At 51.0% G+C, this 22052-nt stretch overlaps 2 protein-coding genes, 2 long non-coding RNA genes and 1 pseudogene across 11 annotated transcripts; 4 read left to right on the top strand and 1 right to left on the bottom strand.

Moving 5' to 3' along the window:
- Positions 1-211: 211 nt before the first annotated feature.
- On the top strand, positions 212-21317 carry SLC25A35 (solute carrier family 25 member 35). 4 transcript variants are annotated; one of them, XR_003723612.2, is made up of 7 exons: positions 212-1142; positions 2656-2721; positions 3755-3907; positions 4267-4401; positions 16135-16189; positions 17172-17230; positions 21043-21317. XR_003723612.2 is itself a non-coding variant. In XM_015118558.3 (5 exons), the coding sequence occupies exons 1-5, from the start codon at positions 768-770 to the stop codon at positions 4737-4739; spliced, it is 903 nt and encodes a 300-aa protein (XP_014974044.1). In that variant the 5' UTR covers positions 212-767; the 3' UTR covers positions 4740-4766. The 4 variants fall into 4 exon arrangements, 3 of the variants coding, with proteins under 3 accessions (XP_014974044.1, XP_077826430.1, XP_014974045.1); XM_015118558.3 differs by lacking the exons at positions 16135-16189; positions 17172-17230; positions 21043-21317 and adding an exon at positions 4566-4766; XM_077970304.1 differs by lacking the exons at positions 2656-2721; positions 16135-16189; positions 17172-17230; positions 21043-21317 and adding an exon at positions 4566-4766.
- On the bottom strand, positions 5147-15541 carry RANGRF (RAN guanine nucleotide release factor). Of its 5 annotated transcripts, XM_077969522.1 has the most exons (6): positions 15532-15541; positions 6371-6544; positions 6164-6280; positions 5822-5978; positions 5648-5733; positions 5151-5425 (listed from the first exon to the last, which is right to left on the bottom strand). In XM_077969522.1, the coding sequence occupies exons 2-6, from the start codon at positions 6445-6447 to the stop codon at positions 5302-5304; spliced, it is 561 nt and encodes a 186-aa protein (XP_077825648.1). In that variant the 5' UTR covers positions 6448-6544; positions 15532-15541; the 3' UTR covers positions 5151-5301.
- Positions 6182-7457, top strand: LOC144335310 (uncharacterized). The gene is made up of 2 exons (XR_013406084.1): positions 6182-6295; positions 6803-7457. It is a non-coding gene; the product is annotated as an uncharacterized LOC144335310 (long non-coding RNA).
- On the top strand, positions 8225-11860 carry LOC144335312 (uncharacterized). Its single transcript, XR_013406086.1, has 3 exons — positions 8225-8519; positions 8569-10463; positions 11528-11860. It is a non-coding gene; the product is annotated as an uncharacterized LOC144335312 (long non-coding RNA).
- Positions 20240-20855, top strand: LOC721960 (small ribosomal subunit protein uS15 pseudogene; annotated as a pseudogene).
- Positions 21318-22052: the final 735 nt, after the last annotated feature.

The raw sequence follows: 22052 nt of genomic DNA, 5'->3' as shown, positions 1-22052 counted from the left end.
TGACAAAACCTCCACGTCCCAGGCCTCCCTTCCGGAGCCGGAGTCAGCGGCTAAGCGCTGGTGGCGCCGGGAGAGTTAATTCCAACTGCCTCAGGCTGATTCCGGGGACCGGAGCGCCGAGAGCTCCTCCCATTGGCCGCGGAGCGGGCTCGGCGCTGATTGGCTGAGGGCCTCGGCGGCTCTCGAAGGCTCCCCATTGGCCCAGCGCTCCAGTGACAGGAGTGTGGCGGCCCGGCCTCCGCAGGGTACCCGGGGTTGAAGCTGCTGCGAGCTCCGAAGGCTGCCTGGGTCCTGACTTCTTTCTCGGATCCAGATCTCGTTGCTGGCTCGAGGAAATCACCGGCTTTTCTCCCGGATCCTTTTCTTCTCTAACCTGCTGGCTTTCTTTTTCCTGCCTGCCTGGCTTCCATCTCCCAACTCCGCGGTTCCCTCCTCTACTCCCCTGCCCCCGTCGCCCGCCATCCTGAGCCATCCCACCTGTCACCTTCTGTCTTTTGCCCCTCCTTGACCTCAGAGGGTTCTGCCATAAGCTTCTCCTAGACTTCTGTCTCTTCCCTGCTTGCCAGCTCCTGACTCCCAAATTCCAGCTGACTACTTCCATTTGACCACTTGACATTTGACCCTGACACCCTTGACTGCAAACCTAAATTCTTACCTTCTGCAGCCTGTACTGCTGAAACAGGCCTTCCCCTGTCTTCCAACCCCGCTTTCTGACACCCATTTTTACTTTCTTACTCTTGGGCCAGTCCCTGCTACAGTTACCCACCATGGACTTCTTGATGAGTGGCCTGGCAGCCTGTGGAGCCTGTGTATTCACCAATCCCCTGGAGGTGGTGAAGACCAGGATGCAGTTGCAGGGAGAACTGCAGGCCCCTGGCACATACCAGCGGCACTACCGAAATGTCTTCCATGCATTCATCACCATCGGCAAGGTGGATGGCCTGGCTGCCCTGCAGAAAGGCCTGGCCCCCGCCCTCTTATACCAGTTCCTGATGAATGGCATCCGACTGGGCACCTATGGACTGGCTGAGGCTGGGGGCTACCTGCACACAGCCGAAGGCACCCACAGTCCTGCCCGCAGCGCAGCGGCTGGGGCCATGGCTGGGATCATGGGAGCCTACTTGGGGAGCCCCATCTACATGGTAAGAAGAGGATTCTTGCCTGGGACCTTCAGGGCAGATCCTTGTTGTAGAATAGGAGCCTGGTCTTTCCTAAGGGCATAGGTGGCAGGGTGCTACCCCACTGCAAGCAGGGAAAGGCATCGCGAAAGAGCTGGTAGGCTTTGGAGTCTTCTGACCTGCCCTATACACACCCATCTGATGGACACGATTGAATGTATTGATTAAGATTATCGACTTTGGAGCCGATCACCGTGGCTCACGCCTGTAATCCCAGCACTTTGGGAAGCCAAGGCGGGCAGATCACAAGGTCAGAAGATCCAGACCGTCCTGGCTAACACGGTGAAACCCCGTCTCTACTAAAAAATACAAAAAATTAGCCAGACGTGGTGGCAGGCCCCTGTAGTCCCAGCTACTCAGGAGGTTGAGGCAGGAGAATTGTGTGAACCCGGGAGGCAGAGCTTGCAGTGAGCCAAGATCACGCCACTACACTCTAGCCTGGATGACAGAGCAAGACTCTGTCTCAAAAAAAAAAAAAAAAAAAAATTATGGGCTTTGGAATCAGCCTTTCTGGAACTAAAGTCCTGGCTTTGAAAATTACTAGTTGGTGAGCTTCAGTTGCCACATCTGTAAAAAGGTAATAATTGTAGTGGCCTTTGTGGATTATTGGGAGGATGGAGGGAGACAAATGCGGTAGACATGGAAGCATTAGTGCGAATCCTGGCAGAGAGTAAGCATTTGGTAGCATTGTTTTTATTATTATGTGTTGATATTGAGGTTGGACTTGTGAAGGGGAGGATAAGGAATTTAACATACGTCAGAGAGTGTAGGGATCAGGAAGATCCTGGGCATTACAGAATTAACAATCTCTGCCCCTTTGAGTTATCTGGCATAGGTGAAGGGTCAAGAGCCTGAGGCCCAGAGAGGGGAAGTGATCCACTCAAGGTCACACAGCTGTTTATTGCTAGGACTAGGCCCTGCTTAGTGCTCCTAAGAGCAAAAGAGACTGGGAAGTAGTACATCCTGTAGCAGAGGCAGTCTGGTCCCATTCTCACGGTTTGAGTTTCAGGGACAGTGGTCTCTCCAAAATCGACTAGATACTTTTATGGGGAGTGGGGGCTAGAGAGCAAGTTTTGCCTAGAGTCTGATGGGGAGCCTGATAGAAGTGGTGGCTGGAGATCTGGTCTGGGAATGGGAGCTGGCATGACAGGCTGGACACCCAAGTCTCGCCTAACATGCCTTAGGAAATGTTGCCATTCTCCAACCACTCCACCCCCAATTGCTAGCCCCAAGGGAAGAAGGATATGAAGGGGGTGTGGTGTCTTACAGTGCTGGGAGATCCATCCCTCCGCAGCTGGAGCCTAGAGACAGAGTCTTTTTGTTAACCAATTTGTTAAGTAGGAACAACAATAATTATCAGAATAAGAGGATATTCATTGCTGAACACCCTAGAGGAAATGTGAGGGGGTCAGACATTTGGTTCTGAGGTAGGAGGACAGCCACTGGGCCGTAGGCTATGATATTCTCTTGTTCACAGGTGAAGACACATCTGCAGGCACAGGCAGCCTCAGAAATTGCTGTAGGGCACCAGTATAAGCATCAGGTGAGAGTTCCCAAGTCTGCCAAAGTCCCTGATCATCCTTTCTCTTTTCCCCTAGCTTTCTGCCTGTACCCAACAGCTCCAATCCCAGCTCAACCCATTGGTTCTGTCCCATTTTGCCCCTGGAGTCTACCCAGACCCTCTTTCCTTTTTTTTTTTTTTTTTTTTAGACGGAGTCTCGCTCTGTTGCCCAGGCTGAAGTGCAGTGGCACGATCTCAGCTCCCTGCAACCTCCGCCTCCCGGGTTCAAGCGATTCTCCTGCCTCAGCCTCCCAAGTAGCTGGGACTACAGGCGTGCACCACCACACCCAGCTAAATTTTGTTTTGTTTTGTTTTGTTGAGACAGAGTCTCGCTCTGTTGCCCAGGCTGGAGTGCAGTGGCACAGCCTCCACTCACTGCAACCTCGGCCTGCCGGGTTCAAGTGATTATCCTGCTGCAGCCTGTTGAGTAGCTGGGATTACAGCCATGTGCCACCACGTCCAGCTAATTTTTGTATTTTTAGTAGAGACGGGGTTTCACCATGTTGGTCAGGCTGGTCTCGAACTCCTGAACTCATGATCTGCCCGCCTCGGCCTCCCAAAGTGCTGGGATTACAGGTGTGAGCCGCTGCACCCGGCAATTTTTGTATTTTTAATAGAGATGGGGTTTCACCACGTTGGCCAGGCTAGTCTCAAACTCCTGACCTCAGGTGATCCGCCCACCTTGGCCTCCCAAAGTGCTAGGATTACAGGCGTGAGCCACCACGCCCAACGCCTCTTTCCAATATGTATTCCAGTTCCTCTAATTTTCTGCCCCCGTTTCTCCTGACCAGTGAATGCCCTCACTTCCATGCATCCCGCCCCAGTTCTTGGGTGCCCAGGGAGGGAACAATGGGGTGGCTAGACAACCAAGGGCCCCCATTCTGGCTCTAAGCCCACATTGAACTGGTTGTCTGGACGACAGGTTCCTATTAAGCACCCATCCTTGGCAGTGTTAGGATGGCAGCCCCTGATGCTTGGCTGTCTGAACCCCACCCCCTGGTCTTCCCCACACTAGGGCATGTTTCAGGCGCTAACCGAGATTGGCCAGAAACATGGTCTGGTGGGGTTGTGGCGTGGGGCTCTGGGCGGCCTGCCCCGAGTTATCGTCGGTTCCTCCACCCAGCTGTGCACCTTCTCATCCACCAAGGACCTCCTGAGCCAGTGGGAGGTACTGCCTGGGAAATGGGTGGGTCTGTTTCGGGAAGCGGGGAAGGGGAGGGCAAGCTGCACTGGGCCCTGGAGGGGATGGTGCCCAACATTCAAAGGTGAGGGAGTGGCAGGAGGGCTTGGAGGTCACTGACTCTTTAGACCCTTCCCACAGTTCTCTTGTCACTTCCTCCCAGAAGGGGTACCTGAGCCTTCAGGGTACCCTGGCCTTCCTCCTTCTCAGTGTTTTTGCACTGTTAAAACTGGTGCAGTGGAAGCTCCCCGAGTTAGCAGCATCTGTGTCCCCAGGGCAGGGACTGTCCTGTCCTTGGGGTGGAATGGCTGGCGGATTGACAGTGCTCTTCCTCTCTACCCCCTTAGATCTTTCCTCCTGAGAGCTGGAAGTTGGCTCTGGTGGCTGCCATGGTGAGTGGCATTGCAGTGGTCTTGGCCATGGCACCCTTTGATGTGGCCTGCACAAGGCTCTACAACCAGCCCACAGATGCACAGGGCAAGGTAAGGAAGTGCTCTGGGATGCAGGCAGGGAAGCAGGGGTTCGGGGAGGCAGATTGTGGGTGCAGGTGGGATAGCCTGAAATGCAGCCTGTGGAGGAGCTGCCCCTGGTGGGCTCTGACAAACTCCTTCTCTGTGCTCTCCCTCCCTCTCTGACATGCTCTCAGGGCCTCATGTACCGGGGGATTCTGGATGCTCTGCTGCAGACAGCTCGGACCGAGGGCATTTTTGGCATGTACAAGGGTATAGGTGCCTCCTACTTCCGCCTCGGCCCCCACACCATCCTCTCCCTCTTCTTCTGGGACCAGCTGCGCTCCCTCTACTACACATACACTAAATAACAGTCTTTCTCCCAGACTCCACCAAATGAGCACTCCCTGGCCATTTGTGCCTCCACCACTATGTCCTGGTGACTACTGATAGGTGACCTTTCATCCATCCATGGGAGACAGCCAACCCCACTCCCTATCTGTTCTCAGGGTTGAATCACTACAAGAGTTTCCCTTCTTTCCTTGGGTGTTGCTTTAAACCTTCCCTACCCATTCCCTGGGTAATTCACACTCCTCTCTCAGGACTGAACCAGTCATCCCAAAGTGTATTTCCTCCCTCTCACCACTGCCACCCTTGAGTCCCTCCTGCTCCCAAGAACAGCTTTAAACTCCTCCCTCCAAAACCAAAGGGAATTGGAAGACCCAATTCCCAGGTGTCTGAGACCCAGGCATCTTGTTAGATTCAAAGGCACAGAGATTATATTGATGATAAAGCAAGTTTATTCTGAAGAGGGATTGTCTTATGTTTATGCACAGGGAAGAAATGAGAGGAAACTCTCTTTTCAACCTCTTTTCCCCCTCACAGAACCGAGTCCCCAAGTTCTCAGCAACATCATGCAGTGCTTCAGCACCTTCACTGGGGACCAAAGATGTTGGGATCATGAAGGGTCAGACTGGTCACCAGCTGTTCAAAGTCACCCAGGCTCCAGGGTGGAGGTGACAGATTTTCAGGGCCAAGAGATGACCTGTTGTCAGGGCTTGGGGTGGGGAAACAGATGGAGAGAGAACATCATCCAGGCCTGAGGTTTGGAAATTGCCAATTCCGGTTCCAGAGGACCTGGGTATCAGTTACCCCAAACCTCTGGCCCACTCCTGCTTCCTGGGAGGATCCCACCAGTGAGTCTCCCTGTTCTGTCCCTCCCAGCCCGATTCTCCTGGGAACCCAGTCATGAGATACCCGCCCGTTCCTTCCTCCTTACGGGGGCTGATTGAAGGTGAGCAAGAGATCAGTCTGGTACTGGGGCAGCCTCAGCAAGGCCTGATGAAGTGTCACATCCTTTGCTACCTAAGGGGATCAGAGTCAGGATGCTTATCTGGATCTCTGCGCCCCCGCTACCGCCCTTCCAGGACATTGCACACTCTCAGGCCCTCACCTGCTGGTTTTCCTTAGCTATCTGCTGCTTGCCAGAGAGGACCCAGGCTTCTTGACAGCAGCCCCTCAGGGCCAGGTTCTCCAAACTGAGAGGCTGAACAGACTCCACGTGGACAGCCCTAGCCCCCTGCACGCCACCAACATCCTCAAAGTGGTACCTGGAGTAGGGAAGCGGGGTCAGGAAGGGACATCTCTGGCCGCCTCCCTGGGAGCATCTTTAAGTTGCACGCCTGGCTCCCGGCCCCTGCGTGTTCTCACCGCCCAGATTAACCGTCGGCCGCGGGTCCCGCCCACTGCCCCGGCCCCGCCCCTGCCATTGGCCAGCCCGGGGCCCTTCCCTCACCGCGCAGCCGCTTCGCCCTGCACGTGGGCCTGCAGCTCGAGAAGTTCCACGATCAGGCTCTGGTCCGTGACGGGATGGCAGAAAACTTCTTGATTGTCGGGGACCGGTCGGAGGTCGCTGGAGTGAGGCGAGGTAGACCCTGGTTGACCCCGGTCTCTTCCCACAACCCACCCAGTCAGCCGCCCCTGGGCGCCCCGGCCTTCTCACCTTACGTCAATGGCCCCCGTGGGGAGGATGGCGGAAAAGGCGCCCCCGAACAGCGGGCAGTCTCTCATGGGCTCCATGGGCCTGAGGCTGGGTTATGGACATTAGAAAGGTTTAAAAGAAGCCCACATTGGGTCACGTGGCATCGGCTCCCTGGGTTTCGCAGCTGCCACCACCACCCGGGTCTAGCTTAGCTCCCGGATCCTTTAAGATTTGGTTCCGCCCCGCGTTATCGCTGGCCAATCGGCGCCAAGACCCTGGGGGCGGGGGTCAGCGGCGTTGCTCCGGAAGCTGCGCTCTTAGAAGGGCGGCGGGCGGGACGGTGGGGTCTGGCTTGTGGTTAGGGTCTGTGTCGCCCTGAGTGGTCACAAGCATGCTCCCGCCAGCCTCCCCTTGATTGATTGATTGATTGACGGGTCTCGCTCTGTCGCCCAGGCTGAAATGCAGTGGCGCAATCACGGCTCACTGCAGTCTCCACCTCCAGGACTCCAGCGATACTCCTGCCTCAGCCTCCCGAGTGGCTCCTGCTCCCGCCACCACACCCGGCTAAATTTTTAATTATTTGTAGAGACAGGGCGGGGTGGGGGGGTGTCTCCCTATCTTGCCTAAGCTGGTCTCAAACTCCTGGGCTCAAGCGATCCCCCCGCCTCGGCTTCCCTAAGTGCTGGAATTACAGGCGAGAGCCACCGCGCCTGGCCGCCTCCTCCTTTTCAAGTGGTCACACCTTCCAAGAAGGTCGCCTGAGACCCTCCTGCGGGGGGCAGATGCTTGTCCAAAGGGCCCACGTCAAGGTTGTGTCTTTTGAGTCAGGAAAGCATAGTTTCACGGTGTTCTGAGCCTCTGAACAACGAATCGGCTACCACCCAGACCGCTAATTTACAGATCCGATGCTGGGAATTAGGGAAACAATGAGTCCAGCTTAGGATTCAGGTCTCACACCTTCCTGAAAGTGGGACCCAACCTGGGTATTAGAAATCTAATTCCCCTCAAATCTTTGCTTTAGGAATGCTCTTGTGCAGGAGCAACCCCACCCCCAGCTCGGCACACCTGGACAGAAGCACAGATTAAACCCTCTTTTGTTTGTCTTTTACAGATTTGTTGTGTTCTTTAAGTTTTAGCTTCACTCTATCCTTCCAGTTCATTTCTCTATTCATCTTTGATCCCCAGCACCTGGCACAGTGTTTAGAGCATAAAAGACCTAATATATATTGGTTTGTTTTGTTTTGTTTTGTTTTTGAGATGGAGTTTCTCTCTTGTTGCCCAGGCTGGAGTGCAATGGCATTATCTTGGCTCACTGCAACCTCCGCCTCCTGGGTTCAAGTGATTCTCCTGCCCCAACCTCCTGAGTAGCTGGATTACAGGCATGCACCACCACGCCGAGCTAATTTTGTATTTTTAGTAGAAACGGGGTTTTTCCATGTTGGTTAGGCTAGTCTCGAACTTCCAACCTCAGGTGATCCACCTGCCTCGGCCTCCCAAAGTGCTGGGATTACTACAGGTGTGAGACACCGTGCTCAGCCCAGACCTAATATATATTGTTGAGTGATTGAATAAACTCAGTGCAAATGTCCAGAACCCAGGAGATCACCCATACCTTCATGGATTCTAGATGTCACCTGCTTCCCAGCCAAGAATTGGGCAAGAGGATTCTGATCTTGAGGCCATTCCACAGGGTTCCAAGTGCTGACCATACCTCTGGACGCTAATGATTTAGTGAAATGAAGCCAAACGGTGCGCATTTATTGGTCTCTTACCTTGCCAGGCCCTATGTGAAGGGCTGGAGATACATTTAGGACACAGCCCCTGATGCCTCACTGAAAGTGTAAAAGGAACAGTGGAGCACACTTGGAGTCTTTTTTTTTTTTTTTTTTTTTTTTTTTTTTTGAGAGGTGGTCTCACTGTTGCCAAGGCTCGACTGTAGTGGTGGTGCAATCATAGCTCACTACAGCCTCAACCTTGTGGGCTCAAGCCATCCTCCTGCCTCAGCCTCCTGAGTAGCTGGGACTACAGGCACGCACCACCATGCTCGGGTAATTTTTGTATTTTTTTTTTTTTTTTAAGAAATGGAGTCCCACTGTGTTGCCCAGGCTGGTCTCGGACTTCTGGTCTCAAGTGATCCTCCTGCCTGAGCCTCCCAAAGTGATGAGATTGAGTGATAAGACTCAAAGTGATGAGCCACCATGCCTGGCCCACACTTTGAGTCTTAAAGGTTGACTCACAATTCAGTAGGACATCCTAGGGGTATTCTAGCTGGGGGAACATCAGGAGCAAAAACTTGGAGATGAGAGGGCATGTTTTGGGGAAAGCAAGTGTATCCGTTTGGCAAGAGAGGGTAGGATGGGAATGGGTGGCAGGGAGCTGCGAACATGGTCAGGTGTGCAGGGTTTTTGTAGCGCACACTAAGGAGCTTGACTCCTCATTCCTTACTACAGCCATCAGACTCCTCTCTGAGTCTCATTTCATCTTTAAAATGCTGTAGGGGGGCCGGGCACCGTGGCTCACACCTGTAATCCCAGCACAGTGGGAGGCCAAGGCGGGGCGGATCATGAGATCAGGAGTTCGAGACTAGCCTGGCCAACATGATGAAACCCCATCTCTACTAAAAACACAAAAATTAGCCGAGCGTGGTGGCAGGCGCCTGTAGTCCCAGTTACTAGGGACGCTAAGGCAGGAGAATTGCTTGAACCCAGGAGGTGGAGGCTGCGGTGAACCAAGATTGTGTCACTGTACTCCAGCCTGGACAACAGAGCAAGACTCCATCTAAAAAATGAAACAAAACGCTGTTAGGAAGAAATGAGATATGGATGTAGTTGAGTCTGACCTATTTCTGGGTAAAGAGAGTGGAATAAGTTTGCTGTATGAGGAATTTGAGACAGCGGGGACGGTACAGGCTCCAGAGGGAGAGAAGGAGCCCAGCCATGGGAAACCAAAGGAGCCAGGTCAGAGGAGCCCACCCCACGATGCTTCTCTGGGATGAGTGACAGACCTCTCTGTCCCTCCCTCCTGCTTTGTGCCAGCCTGCTCTCCAGCCCTGTTCCCCACCAGGGGCATTACTGGCTCTGGCTGCTTTGGGAGCAGTCAAGCAGGTAGAGCCCTTGGAAACGGACCTACAAGGACATAGAAGTTAACAGGGTGCCTGCACCAGGCATAAGGGGGTGTGGAGGCCTATTACATGGGCCCAGAGGAGGTCACGCTAGGTCAGGAAGGCTGAGAAAAAGCCCCGCCAGCTTCCTCATTTTGGGTGTCTGGTACGTCTCATGTTCTGCCATGAGCCCTGTGCAGCTGGGGACCCCCGGCCCTCCACAATTCTGTGGGCTCTTGGGGGGTGCTCAGCCAAACCTTCTCTGGATGAATGGGGTAGAAGGCTACCCTCACTTGGCAAATCTCCAAGCTTGGCTCCACTTCCCCTTCTCCCTTCACCTCTTTTTTTTTTTTTGTGTGTGTGTGTGTGTGTGTGTGTGCCTGTCACTTCTGCTGGCCCTGCCACCTCTCGACTCCCTCAAGTGTTCAAATCCCAACTTCCCAAGGGACAGGATCTAACTGGGTCGATTTGTTGTCATTCAATCTGCAAGTACCTATTTGGCAGGCTCTCCCGCCTGGCCACTCCTCGGGCCACCACCCAAATACAAGAGAGATCTCTGGTCCAGCTGGCTGTGGCTAGGATAATGAGTGTCAGGGGACAAATCTCAGTACAGAGATGGCCAGCAGCCACTTTTCTCAGGAGAATGTGAGGGTGTGGCTGGCTCTCAGCCCACTGGTTGCAAGTAGGCCTGCAACTGATTGATTCTCTACACCTGGGACATTCCCTTATCCAGTGCCCTGCATGCAGTTGATGCAGCTGTTTGCTTTGGGGACAAGAGTCCCAGAGACTCTCCCCTTTAGGGCACCAAGAGATGGACTCAAATCAGAGAGACACCACCACACCCCAAGTCAGGCATCCCTTTGAGAAGAGTTAGGGCAATGAATATTTCTATTACGCACGGGTTTTCGTCTTTTTTTCTACTGCAGACTGCTTTGGCAGTTTTGTGAAGCCCATGATCCCCTATTCAATGTGATGTTATTGTTATTGTTATTTTTTCTGTTTTTTTGAGACAGGGTCTTATTCTGTCACCCAGGCTGGAGTGCAGTGGCACGATAACAGCTGACTACAGCCTCAACCTCCTAGGCTCAAGCCATCCTCCCACCTTGGCCTCTTAAAGAGATTACAGGCATGGGCCAGGTGCTGTGGCTCACGCCTGTAATCCTAGCACTTTGGGAGGCCTAGGTGGGCAGATTGCTTGAGCTCAGGAGTTTGAGACCAGCCTGGACAACAAAGTGAGACTCTGTCTCTATTACAAAAAAAAAAAAAAAAAAATTAACCGGGCGTGGTGTCATATGCCTGTAGTGCCAGCTACTTGGGAGGCCAAGGTGGGAGGATGACTTGAGCCTGGGAGGCGGAGGTTGTAATGAGCCAAGATCACGCCATTGCACTCCAGCCTGGTTGGCAGAGCCAGACTCTTTCTCAAAAAATAAAGAAAATTAAACCCAGATATTTGATAGAGTACAAGTCTACTTCTTGGTTATCATATTAACTAGATCTAGCAGCAGCCCTAATAAATGTAATAAAAAACTGGTGATGCACACAAATTATGGTTCAAGAGATCCACAGCCATTCTAAAGTAAGCACATCTGTAACTGCTATTGAGCTGAAACCGCAGATACTGCTAATACTACTGTGGTTCATTACCTAAATTCAAAGTGAAAGGAAATGCTAAATTTCAGTTAAAAGGTTACTGAAAACACCCGACACTGTGGAAGGCCCAGGAGGGAGGATTGCTTGAACCTAGGAGTTTGAGACCAGGCTGGGCAACATGGCAGAACCCCATCTCTACCAAAAAAATACAAAAATTAGCTGGGCGTAGTGACTCGCATCTTCCAGCTACTGGGGAGGCTAAGGTGGGAGGATTGATTCAGCCTGGGAGCTTGAGGCTGCAGTGAGTCGACATCATGCCACTGCACTCCAGCCTGGGTGGCAGAGGGAGACTCTATCTCAAAAAAAAAAAAAAAGTCAGGCATAGTGGTACATACCTGTGGTATCAGCTACTTGGGAGGTTGAGGTGGGAGGACGGCTTGAGCCGGGAGGTTAAAGCTGCGGTGAGCCGAGATGCCACTGCACTCTAGCCTGGGTGACAGAGGGAGACCCTGTCTCAAAATATTATGCATATTGAAAATAAAGATGAGCCAGGCGCAGTGGCTTACGCCTATAATCCCAGCACTTTGGGAGGCTGAGGCAGGCAGATCACGAGGTCGGGAGTTCGAGAACAACATGGTGAAACCCCGTCTCTACTAAAAATACAAAAATTAGCCAGGCGTCATGGCGTACACCTGTAATCCCAGCTACTCAGGACGCTGAGAGGAGAATCACAGGAACCTGGGAGGCCAAGGTTGCAGTGAGCTGAGATCCAGCCTGGGCAACAGAACAAGACTCTGCCTCAAAAAAAAAAAAAAAAAAAAGAATGGAGACAGCAATGACAGAAAGAAGGAGCTGGAAGGTTTGGGTTGTAAGTAGGGCAAAGAGGACAGACGGCCTCTGATCTTTGCTGCTAAATCACGAGATTGGGTACTTTACCCTCTGTCTCCTAGTTCTCAACAATGACAGAGGCGCAACACGGACAAGGGAAGGAGGACTTTCCACATCTACAACCAGTCTATGCAAACCTACCCAAAGGCCAAGGGAGCTAAGAGGCTGAAGAAAGAGACTGAGGCCGGGAATGGTGGCTCACACCTATAATACGAGCACTTTGGGAGGCCAAGGCAGGCAGATTACCTGAGGTCAGGAGTTCAAGACCAGTCTGGCCAACGTGGTGAAACCCCGTCTCTACTAAAAATACAAAAGTAGCCAGGTGTGGTGGTGTGCGCCTGTAGTCCCAGCTACTCATGAGACAGAAGAATCACTTGAACCCAGGAGGCAGAGGTGGCAGTGAGCTAAGATAGCGCCACTACACTCCAACATGGGTGACAAAGCAAGATTCCATCTCAAAAACAAACAACAACAAAAAAAAGACAGACTGATGTATCCAGTTTCTCAGAAAGAAACATTTAATAGTGACTTAGAAACAGAAGCCAGGCGGCCATTAGCCAGTTAGCCCCGAGTCCCAGGGCTGATATACCTGACCGGAAAGGTATACATGCCTCAGTAGAAATGCGTGGTACCACTGACATCAACACCTCAGGGAAAGGCGCAGAATGCTATGTGAATCTACCTAAGAGCAGGATTGAAGGTCACAGTAGATGAAGTGGCAATCTTAGAGGCATTCCAGAACAGGGGTTAACCAGAGGACAACACGGCGGATCAGCATCCAAGATGGAGCAGCTTCATCCTCCACGACAACCCAGGCCGGGATCTCTGTGTCTGAAACCCAGTGGAGGTGCCCGTTGTTTCTTCCTTTGGAACCTCTTAGAAGGTGCCATGCCTCTTAAGAGTCCATGTAGTGCCACCCTCTAAAGCACCACATAATTTAACTCTTTTCTTTCTTTCTTTCTTTTTTTTTTTTTTTTCTGAGACGGAGTTTCACTCTTGTTGCTCAGGCTGGAGTGCAATGGCTCCATCTCGGCTCACCGCAACCTCTGCCTCCCGGGTTCAAGTGATTCTGCCTCAACCTTCCTGAGTAGCTGGGATTACAGGCATGCGCCACCACGCCCGGATAATTTCGTGTTTTTATGTTTTTAGTAGAGACGGGGTTTCTCCATGTTGGTCAGGCTGGTCTCAAACTCCCGGCCTCAGGTGATCCGCCCGCCTCGGCCTCCCAAAGTGCTGGGATTACAGGCGTGAGCCACCGTACCCGTACAGCTCTTTCCATCTGCTTGATTTAGCCAAGGTCACTTCCCTATAACTTTCCACAAGTGAAATCTTTGGGAGTGGGGAGGGCCGTTGTACTGCATTTGGCAATGATCTAGGGGAGAGAGGAGTTGTGGTGAACAGGCCTGCTTCCCATCCCTTCTGCTGCCTTGGATCCACCGGCAGTGGGAAGTCGCTCAACTGGTTAGACTGTTGGGTTAGTTGTGGCCATTCCTTCTCAGCTTTCTCTTTTTCTTTTTTTTTTTTTTTTTTTTTTTTGAGACGGAGTCTCACTCTGTCGCCCAGGCTGGAGTGCAGTGGCATGATCTTGGCTCCCTGCAAGCTCCGCCTCCCAGGTTCACGTCATTCTCCTGCCTCAGCCTCTGGAGTAGCTGGGACTACCGGCGCCCGCTACGTCACCCAGCTAATTTTTTGTATTTTTAGTAGAGATGGGGTCTCACCATGTTAGCCAGGATGGTCTCAATTTCCTGACCTCGTGATCCACCGGCCTTGGCCTCCCAAAGTGCTGGGATTACAGGCGTGAGCCACCACGCCCGGCCAGCTTCCTCTTTTTCTGTCAACCCCTTCAATGCTGGGTTACCAGGCCCTGCACACTCCTCCTAGATAACCTTACCCATCCACATTCCAGTGCTTCCCAAATATTCATCTCCATCCCGGATCTCTTCTGACCACCTCCTGGATACCCCCACCTACATGTCTCATTGACATTTCAAACTGAACACATCGTAAGCAAAGCATATCATATTCCCCCCAGACATGTCCCTATCACAGGTAATGACATTATCTACACAGTGGTTCAGGCAAGAAGCATGGGCATCATCACTGGCTCCTCTCTCCCCATCTGTCTTCCCCAACACCCAGTTTGTGGTGATTCATTTTTTTCCCCCCCGAGACAGTCTCATTCTGTGGCCCAGGCTGGAGTGCAGTGGTATGATCTCAGCTCACTGCAACCTCTGGCTTCTAGGTTCAAGCAATTCTCCTGCCTCAGACTCCTGAGTAGCTGGAATTACCGGCGCACACAACCACACCCAGCTAATTTTTGTATTTTTAGTAGAAACGGGGTTTCACCATATTAGCCAGGCTGGTCTCGAACTCCTGACCTTGCGGTCTGCCTGCCTTGGTCTCCCAAAGTGCTGGGATTACAGGCGTGAGCCACCACACCTGGCCGTTCATAGTGATTCTATCTCCTAATAGCCCTCAAATCCTTCCACTTCTCGCCATCTCCACTGCCACTACCCTAGTCTGGGGTAGCAGTTTCTGCCTGGAGATTGTGTAGCTTTATCCATGGACTCCCATGTCCTCTCCTGCCTCCCTCCTCTCAGAGTGATTTCTCAAAAACGCAGACCTCCTCATGTCTATCCGCTGTATAAACCCCTCCAAATGGTTTCCATTGCTCTTAGAATCGAGTCCAGATTCCTGTTCTGTTAGGCCTTCGATTTTGCCTGTCCTGTTTCCCAGTTATATTATATTTGATGTTCCAGACAGACTCACTCACCTTTGTTAACTCCTTACAATATCTCTCGCCTCTGAGGCTTTGCAAATGTTGGTTTTCTAGAGTGCCACCCACCTTCATGTAACAAACTGCTACTCATCCTTCAGGTCTCAGCTCACTCCGAGAATCCTTCCCTGATCCCAAAAGTCTGGGCCACATCCCCTGCTATGAGCTCCACGGTACCCTGAGCTTCCCCTAAAAGCACTGGATTGAAGTCACTTGTTCCAAGTCTATCTCCCTCGTGTGTGCCCCTCAGGAGGAGGCCCTTGACAATGTTGTTCCCTGAGTGACAGTATGGGCAGGGCTGTCTCACAGAGGTTTGTCTCGTTCTGTAGTCGCAGGCTGCCCCTCCAGCCTGACCAGGCAGAGGGAGCTGCACAAAGGCCTTCCTGCTTGGGGGAGGATGGCCCAATGCTGCAGGCACTCCTAGTGGACTGCTCACACGGAAAGGTTTCCTGAAGCCTCACAAGACGCCAAGACCCAGGCTCCACTGTGGCAGGTCTCCGGTCTCTACTATCTGGCTGTTTGCCGCTCCCAAGCGTCCAATGACAGAAGGTTTATTTGGTTTCCACCACCACAGGGTCTTACATACAGCAGGTGCTGGGCGCACGATGCTAGCCAGGCCCCAGGATACTGACCACCCAGCTGCCGTGGGAGACATTCCTTCACCAGGCTCACCACTGACGGACGCCCATCCCCCTTCTTTCCAGTCTTTCTCCATTATCTATGTTCCGGTTTGAGCAGTGTCCCAGACACACTTCAGAAATTCCTTGGCGGGCTGGCCTGTTGGAGAGCAGAGGGTGCCCTGGCGGGGAGCCTCTCTAAAACAGATGGCCCCCACCAGGTGATCCCATCTGGATGCTCTCACTCACACTGCTTCTTTGTGCTTAGCCCCTGCCTGCTGCCTCCCCGGCCAGTAGTGCTCCTTCCAGCAACTGAGGATGACGTAATGTGTGCTTAGTTCAGTGTTGTGTCTTTTTCTGTACAACGGAAGGGCCCTGTTGGCAGCCAGGCAGATGTTAAACTAATCAAGAAAAGAGGCCGGACGCGGTGGCTGTAATCCCAGCTACTCAGGAGTCTGAGGCAGGAGAATTGCTTGAACCTAGAAGCCAGAGGTCTGTAATTCCAGCACTTTGGGAGGCTGAGGCGGGCAGATCACGAGGTCAACAGATCAAGACCATCCTGGCCAACATGGTCAAACCCCATCTCCACTAAAAATACAAAAACCAGCTGAGCGTGGTAGTGCCTGCCTGTAGTGCCAGCTACTTGGGAGGCTGAGGCAGGAGAATCGCTTGAACCTGAGGGACAGAGGTTGCCGTGCGCCAAGATCGCGCTATTGCACTCCAACCTGGGCAGCTGAGCAAGACTCCATCTCGGGAAAAAAAAGAAAGAAAGAAAAGAGACTTACTGGTTCTCCCTGTCTTTCCACTTACACAGGGCCAGTCTCCTTGACCTGATAACAGGAACTCGTGACTTTAACTGGACAAATGAGGTAAAAAGGGGAAATGCTTGAGAAGTACAAAGTCCAACCACCCATGAACCCAATCCACTAATTCACTCTTGTATTAAGGGAAAAAGAAAAATGTCAATATTTACTAATTTTAACATTCATATGTATTCATTTGTTCAGCATATATTTATTGAGCACCTACCAGGCGCGGGGCACTGTGTAGATATTAGGACATGGTGGGGAGCAAAAATGTCTCCTGATATCATGGAACTTACACACTAATAGGGAGACAGATCTTTGATCAAATAAACAGCTTAGGCTGGGCACAGTGGCTCATGCCCATAATCCCAGCACCTTGGGAGGCCAAGGCGGGCAGATCACGAGGTCAGGAGTTTGAGACTAGCCTGGCTAACATGGCGAAACCCCGTCTCTACCAAAAATATAAAAATTATCGTGCCACTGTACTTCCACCTGGGAGACAGTGAGACTCCCTCTCAAAAATAAAATAAAATAAAATACAAATATAAAAATTAGCCAGGCATGGTGGCAGGCGCCTGTAGTCCCAGCTACTCAGGAGGCTAAGGCAGGAGAATCACTTGAACCTGGGAGGTGGAGGTTGTGGTGAACTGAGATTGCGCTACTGCATTCCAGCCTGGGCAACAGAGCGTGACTCCATCTCTAAATAAATAAATAAATGAAAACAGTTCACAGTTCATTCATTGCAATGGTGAAAAATAAAGTACAACAGATTTGGGCTGAGAAAGGAGGTATGTGGTGCTGCTGAAATAACCTCTCACAAAGGATTTGAGCAGTGCTATTGACCCAGCTGAAACCCAAAGGAAGGACTTGTTCACTAGGTGTGTATGTTGCTGTAAATGGTTTTGCTTTTAGACCTCAGTTTTAGAGAACTAAGGTCATCATAACCCTTGGTTCATGGCGCATTATATCATTGAAGGCCCACTTGGGCACTTTCTTATTAACCTTTCATCTCCATTTTTCCTTCCCATTCCCTGTTTCCCCAAAGGTGGTTAATGATGAACTTATGAGAGAACCTGTTCTGTCTGGCTTTCTCAGAGGAAGCAGGTAGGTTGGGAGTTTGCCAAATGGGTATGATGAAAAGGTCATAGCTCAAGTGAAGGGGCTTTGGAAAGGCTGTTACTGGAAGCTGGATAAGGAGGGAAGAAAGAAATGGAGCAATGGATTAGGGTAAAGTAATTATTGCATTGGAGGTCCTAATTACATTGAAATCTCAGAGTATTGTAGATAAAGAAGCAAGATGGAAGGAAAGGGCCGGGCACGGTGGCTCATGCCTGTCATCCCAGCACTTTGGGAGGCCAAGGTGGGTAGATCACTTGAAGTCAGGAGTTTGAGACCAGCCTGGCCAACACGGTGAAACCCCATCTCTACTAAAAATACAAAAATTAGCCAGGCGTGGTGGCGCATGCCTGTAATCCCAGCTACTCAGGAGGCTGAGGCAAGAGAATCCCTTGAACCCAGGAGGTGGAGGTTGCAGTGAGCCGAGATCGCACCAATGCCCTCCAGTCTGGGCGACAGAGTAAGACTCCATCTCAAAAAGAAAAAAAAAGATGGAAGGAAACAGGACGCCTGAATAAATAAGTTTGGAAATAGAGCCTTATGGTTGGAAGCAGAACGCCTGCATAAATAAGTCTGGAGACAGAGACAGTCCTGGGTGATGATAAAATCCAAGTGGGGTAGTTGGCTGAGGTGGAATGAAGGTCACTGTAGAAAAAGTTCAGTGTTGGATGGTCAGCGACATGGATACAGGATAACAGAAGGGGCTGAGGTGAAGCACAGGACAGGGACCCAGGGCCTAATACCCTTAAAGAATGAGAGGGAGTTAGGAATGGTTGAATAGGGTAAGGTTTAGCTACAAGGGATGGAAAACACCAAAATTAATAGTGCCTAAACAAGACAGGCTGGGTGCTTTGGCTTACGCCTATAATCCCACGCCTATAATCCCAGCACTGTGGGAGGCCAAGGCAGGCAGATAACTTCAGGTCAGGAGTTCGAGACCAGCCTGGCTGACCTGGCGAAACCCCGTCTCTACTAAAACTACAAAAATTAGCTGGGCGTGGTGACATGTGCCTGTAATCCCAGCTATTCAGAAGGCTGAGGTGGGAGGATCGCTTAAACCCAGGAGGTGGAGGTTGCAGCGAGCCGAGATCACACCCCTGTACTCCAGCCCGGGAGTCAGAGTGAGACTCTGTCACAGTTAAAAAACAAAAACAAAAACCAAGACAGAAGTTCATTTCCTACACTCAAGATATTCAGTGTTATCTTGTCCTCATGGCACTCCTCAGTGTTGGAAGAACCAGTCTCCTTTGATCTTTTTTTCTTTTTTAGAGACAGGGTCTGGCTCTGTTGCCCAGGCTGGAGTGCAGTGGTGTGATCACAGTTCACTGCAGCCTCAACCACCTGGGCTCAAGTGATCCTCCCACTTTAGCCTCCCAAGTAGCTTCCTCTTATCTTGTTGCTCTGCATGATACCAATTCCCAAAGCTACTTCAGTATGGCTGCTGAACTTCCAGCTGTCGTGTCTGCATTCCAGACAATAGGAAGCAAAAATGCATAAAGAGAAAAATGCATCCTTCTTGTAAGAACACTTGGAAATTGTATACATCATTTTCTCTCCCACTGGCCACAATTTAATCAGCAGCCACAACCCCAGCTAAAATACTGGAACATTCTGTTTTTGTTTTTGTTTTTTTAATTTTCTTATTTTTAGACGGAGTCTTGCTCTATCGCCCAGGCTGGAGTGCAGTGGCGCGATCTCGGCTCACTGCAAGCTCCACCACTGGGGTTCACGCCATTCTCCTGCCTTAGCCTCCCGAGTGGCTGGGACTACAGGAGCCACCACCATGCCCGGCTAATTATTTTTGTACTTTCAGTAGAGATGGGGTTTCACCATGTTAGCCAGGATGGTCTTGATCTCCTGACCTCATGATCTGCCAGCCTCGGCCTCCCAAAGTGTTGGGATTACAGGCGTGAGCCACCGCGCCTGGCCCTGGAACATTCTCCTTCCCTCCCTTCCTCCCTCCCTCCCTCCCTTCCTTCCTTTCTTTTTTTGAGAGGGACTCTCTGTTGCCCAGGCTGAAGTGCAGTGGCGTGATCTCGGCTCACTGCAACCTCCGCCTCCTGGGTTCAAGCGATTCTCCTGCCTCAGCCTCCCAAGTAGCTGGGATTATGGGGGCACACCACCACACCCAGATAATTTTTGTGTTTTTAGTAGAGACAGGGTTTCACTATGTTGGCCAGGTTGGTCTCAAACTCAGGTGATCCACCAGCCTTGGCTTCCCAAAGTGTTGGAATTACAGGCATGAGCCACCGAACCTGGCAGGAACATTCTATTTCTAGAGAGGAATCAATTATTGAAGAACTGGCACCTTCTCCCACAGAGAGCGCCAGAGAAGTCAGTAGAACACAACGAATTGGGCGAAAGGGATGTAGTAGAATGGCATGAGCCTGCAATGGGCAGGGTTTTCTTTGAACTGGGTGAACAGTCTGGCAGTGGTACAAGGACCCTGACTCCCTAGCCTGGGGAAGATGAGATACGTGAGGTTGAGGTTTGAGAAGAAAAGTCGCCACTTGGAGGGGCTGCAGAAGTGGCTCTCAGAGGACAGCTGGTTTTCCATGAAGGCAAGGAGCGGGCAGAGAGCTAGCCTGGAGGGTTCACCAGAGGGCCCTGGGGAGTGGGTGGGTGGGAATGGAGCTGGGTGGGGGTCATCAAGGACAGGGTTATATGGCTCCTGGATGAAAACACAGATGAAAAGCCAGGGGACTTGGTCTTGATAGTGTCTGAGGAGGGTGGGTCTTACTTGGCCATTGGGACCCAAACCAGAAACTGCTCCCCCTTCAAAATCCACGAGTTTACCTATCACAGCCAACCAGGAGGTTACCTCGCATGCCATCCTTTGACTTTTGCATCAAGCCCTTAATAAACCTGGTATCTAAGCCTTGGTACCAGCCCCCAAATTGTACGTTTGATACTATAAATCTGAAAGACATACATATATCCTTTCCAAGTGTCAGGAAAGAACATTAGAATGTCAAAAATGATCCGGACCCTCACTCTCCTTTCGCTGCCTGACCGCCGCCATCATGGGTCACATGCATGCTCCCGGGAAGGGCCTGTCCCAGTCGGCCTTGCCCTATCGACGCAGCGTCCCCACTTGGTTGAAGTTGACATCTGATGATGTGAAGGAGCAGATTTACAAACTGGCCAAGAAGGGCCTGGCTCCTTCACAAATCGGTGTGATCCTGAGAGATTCACATGGTGTTGCACAAGTACGCTTTGTGACAGGCAATAAAATCTTAAGAATTCTTAAGTCTAAGGGACTTGCTCCTGATCTTCCTGAAGATCTCTACCATTTAATTAAGAAAGCAGTTGCTGTTTGAAAGCATCTTGAGGGGAACAGAAAGGATAAGGATGCTAAATTCCGTCTGATTCTGATAGAGAGCCGGATTCACCGTTTGGCTTGATAAGACCAAGCAAGTCCTCCCTCCCAATTGGAAATATGAATCATCTACAGCCTCTGCCCTGGTCGCATAAATTTGTCTGTGTACTCAAGCAATAAAATGATTGTTTAACTAAAAAAAAAAAAAAAAAAGTGATCCAGAGGAGTCCCATACTGCTCAGGGTAGGTCACTTTGCAAAGCAATGAGGAAAATCTCTGAAACAGTTGTTTTCCCCATAGCCATCATTTACCATTGTTTCATTATCATCAGTTTCTTCTTAGGGTGGCTGCTCTACCAGGAGCACACAGAAGTGCTCAGCCTCCCCACCCGAGCTCTCCTAGCCCTCATGCCTTCAGGGGTCTGGGATTATAGTCTCCATTCTCAGGGACACTCCTTTTATCAAGATGTTGAACATTCTAGGGAGCCAACTGACTTGAGGTGTACAACACAACAGTCACGAGGAAGGGAACTCTATCCACAGTCCTGTGAGCAAAGGAAGCAACGGACAGCAAAGGAAGCAAAGACAGCTGCCAGCAGGAAGTCTCGACACACTGCCTCCAGGAAGTGAGACTGCAGGATGGTGGGAAGCAGATGTAGTCCTGGTGAGCCCAGCCCCCTTCACTATGTGTGGACCCCAAGCAATGCAGTCAACCTTCATTCATCCTTCATTAAAAAGGTGGGGAGGGGCTATCAAGTACTTTAGTAAGAATTAATTCAGATACATACAAAATGCGTCACACATGCGTGGATTGAGGTGTTATACACAGCAATTGTTTTTAATTCTATTACACATAAACTCCCTGAGGCCAGTGACAGTGCTTTGAAATAATAACTAATCAACAATAGTTAATAGAATAAGTGAAGAGCAGAATTCCAGCATACAAAATGCCTCACACATGCATGGCTTGAGGTGTTATACACAGCTATTGTTTTTAATTCTATTACACATAAACTGAGGCCAGTGACATTGCTTTGAAATAATAACTAATCAACAATAGTTAATGGAATAAGTGAAGAGTAGAATTCCAGCATACTAAAGGGTTAGGATCTAGGGATGAGAGCATCAACCACATCTATCAGAAAGAGAGCTGCTGGGCCACGTACTGGATTGCAGGTTCCCACCTGTAATCCCAGCACTTTGGGAGGCCAAGGCAGGTGGATCACTTGAGGTTAGGAGTTTGAGACCAGCCTGGGATACATTGTGAAACCCTGTCTCTACTAAAAATATAAAAATTAGCTGGGTGTGGTGGTGGGCATCTGTACTCCCAGCTACTCGGGAGGCTGAGGCAGGAAAATCGCTTGAACCCGGGAGGCAGAGGTTGCAGTGAGCCGAGATCACACCACTGTACTCCAGCCTGGGTGACAGAGTGAGACTGTCTCAAAAAATAAAATAAAATAAAAAGAGCTGCTAATTTAGAAGCAAATATCAG

This window comes from Macaca mulatta, chromosome 16 (genome assembly GCF_049350105.2).
Source record: "Macaca mulatta isolate MMU2019108-1 chromosome 16, T2T-MMU8v2.0, whole genome shotgun sequence".
NCBI classification, from domain to species: Eukaryota; Metazoa; Chordata; class Mammalia; order Primates; family Cercopithecidae; genus Macaca; species Macaca mulatta.
The sequence above is the reverse complement of the archived record's forward strand: the minus strand, read 5'-3'. Positions and strand labels throughout refer to the sequence as shown.

Coding starts and splice junctions, on each gene's coding strand:
- SLC25A35 (XM_015118558.3), top strand. CDS start 768: ATGGACTTCTTGATGAGTGGCCTGGCAGCCTGTGGAGCCTGTGTATTC. Junction 1,143..2,655: donor TGGGGAGCCCCATCTACATG/GTAAGAAGAGGA, acceptor TCTTGTTCACAG/GTGAAGACACATCTGCAGGC. Junction 2,722..3,754: donor GGCACCAGTATAAGCATCAG/GTGAGAGTTCCC, acceptor TCCCCACACTAG/GGCATGTTTCAGGCGCTAAC.
- RANGRF (XM_077969522.1), bottom strand. CDS start 6,447: ATGGAGCCCATGAGAGACTGCCCGCTGTTCGGGGGCGCCTTTTCCGCC. Junction 6,281..6,370: donor ACGGGGGCCATTGACGTAAG/GTGAGAAGGCCG, acceptor GCCTCACTCCAG/CGACCTCCGACCGGTCCCCG. Junction 5,426..5,647: donor CTCACCTTCAATCAGCCCCC/GTAAGGAGGAAG, acceptor CCCCACCCCAAG/CCCTGACAACAGGTCATCTC.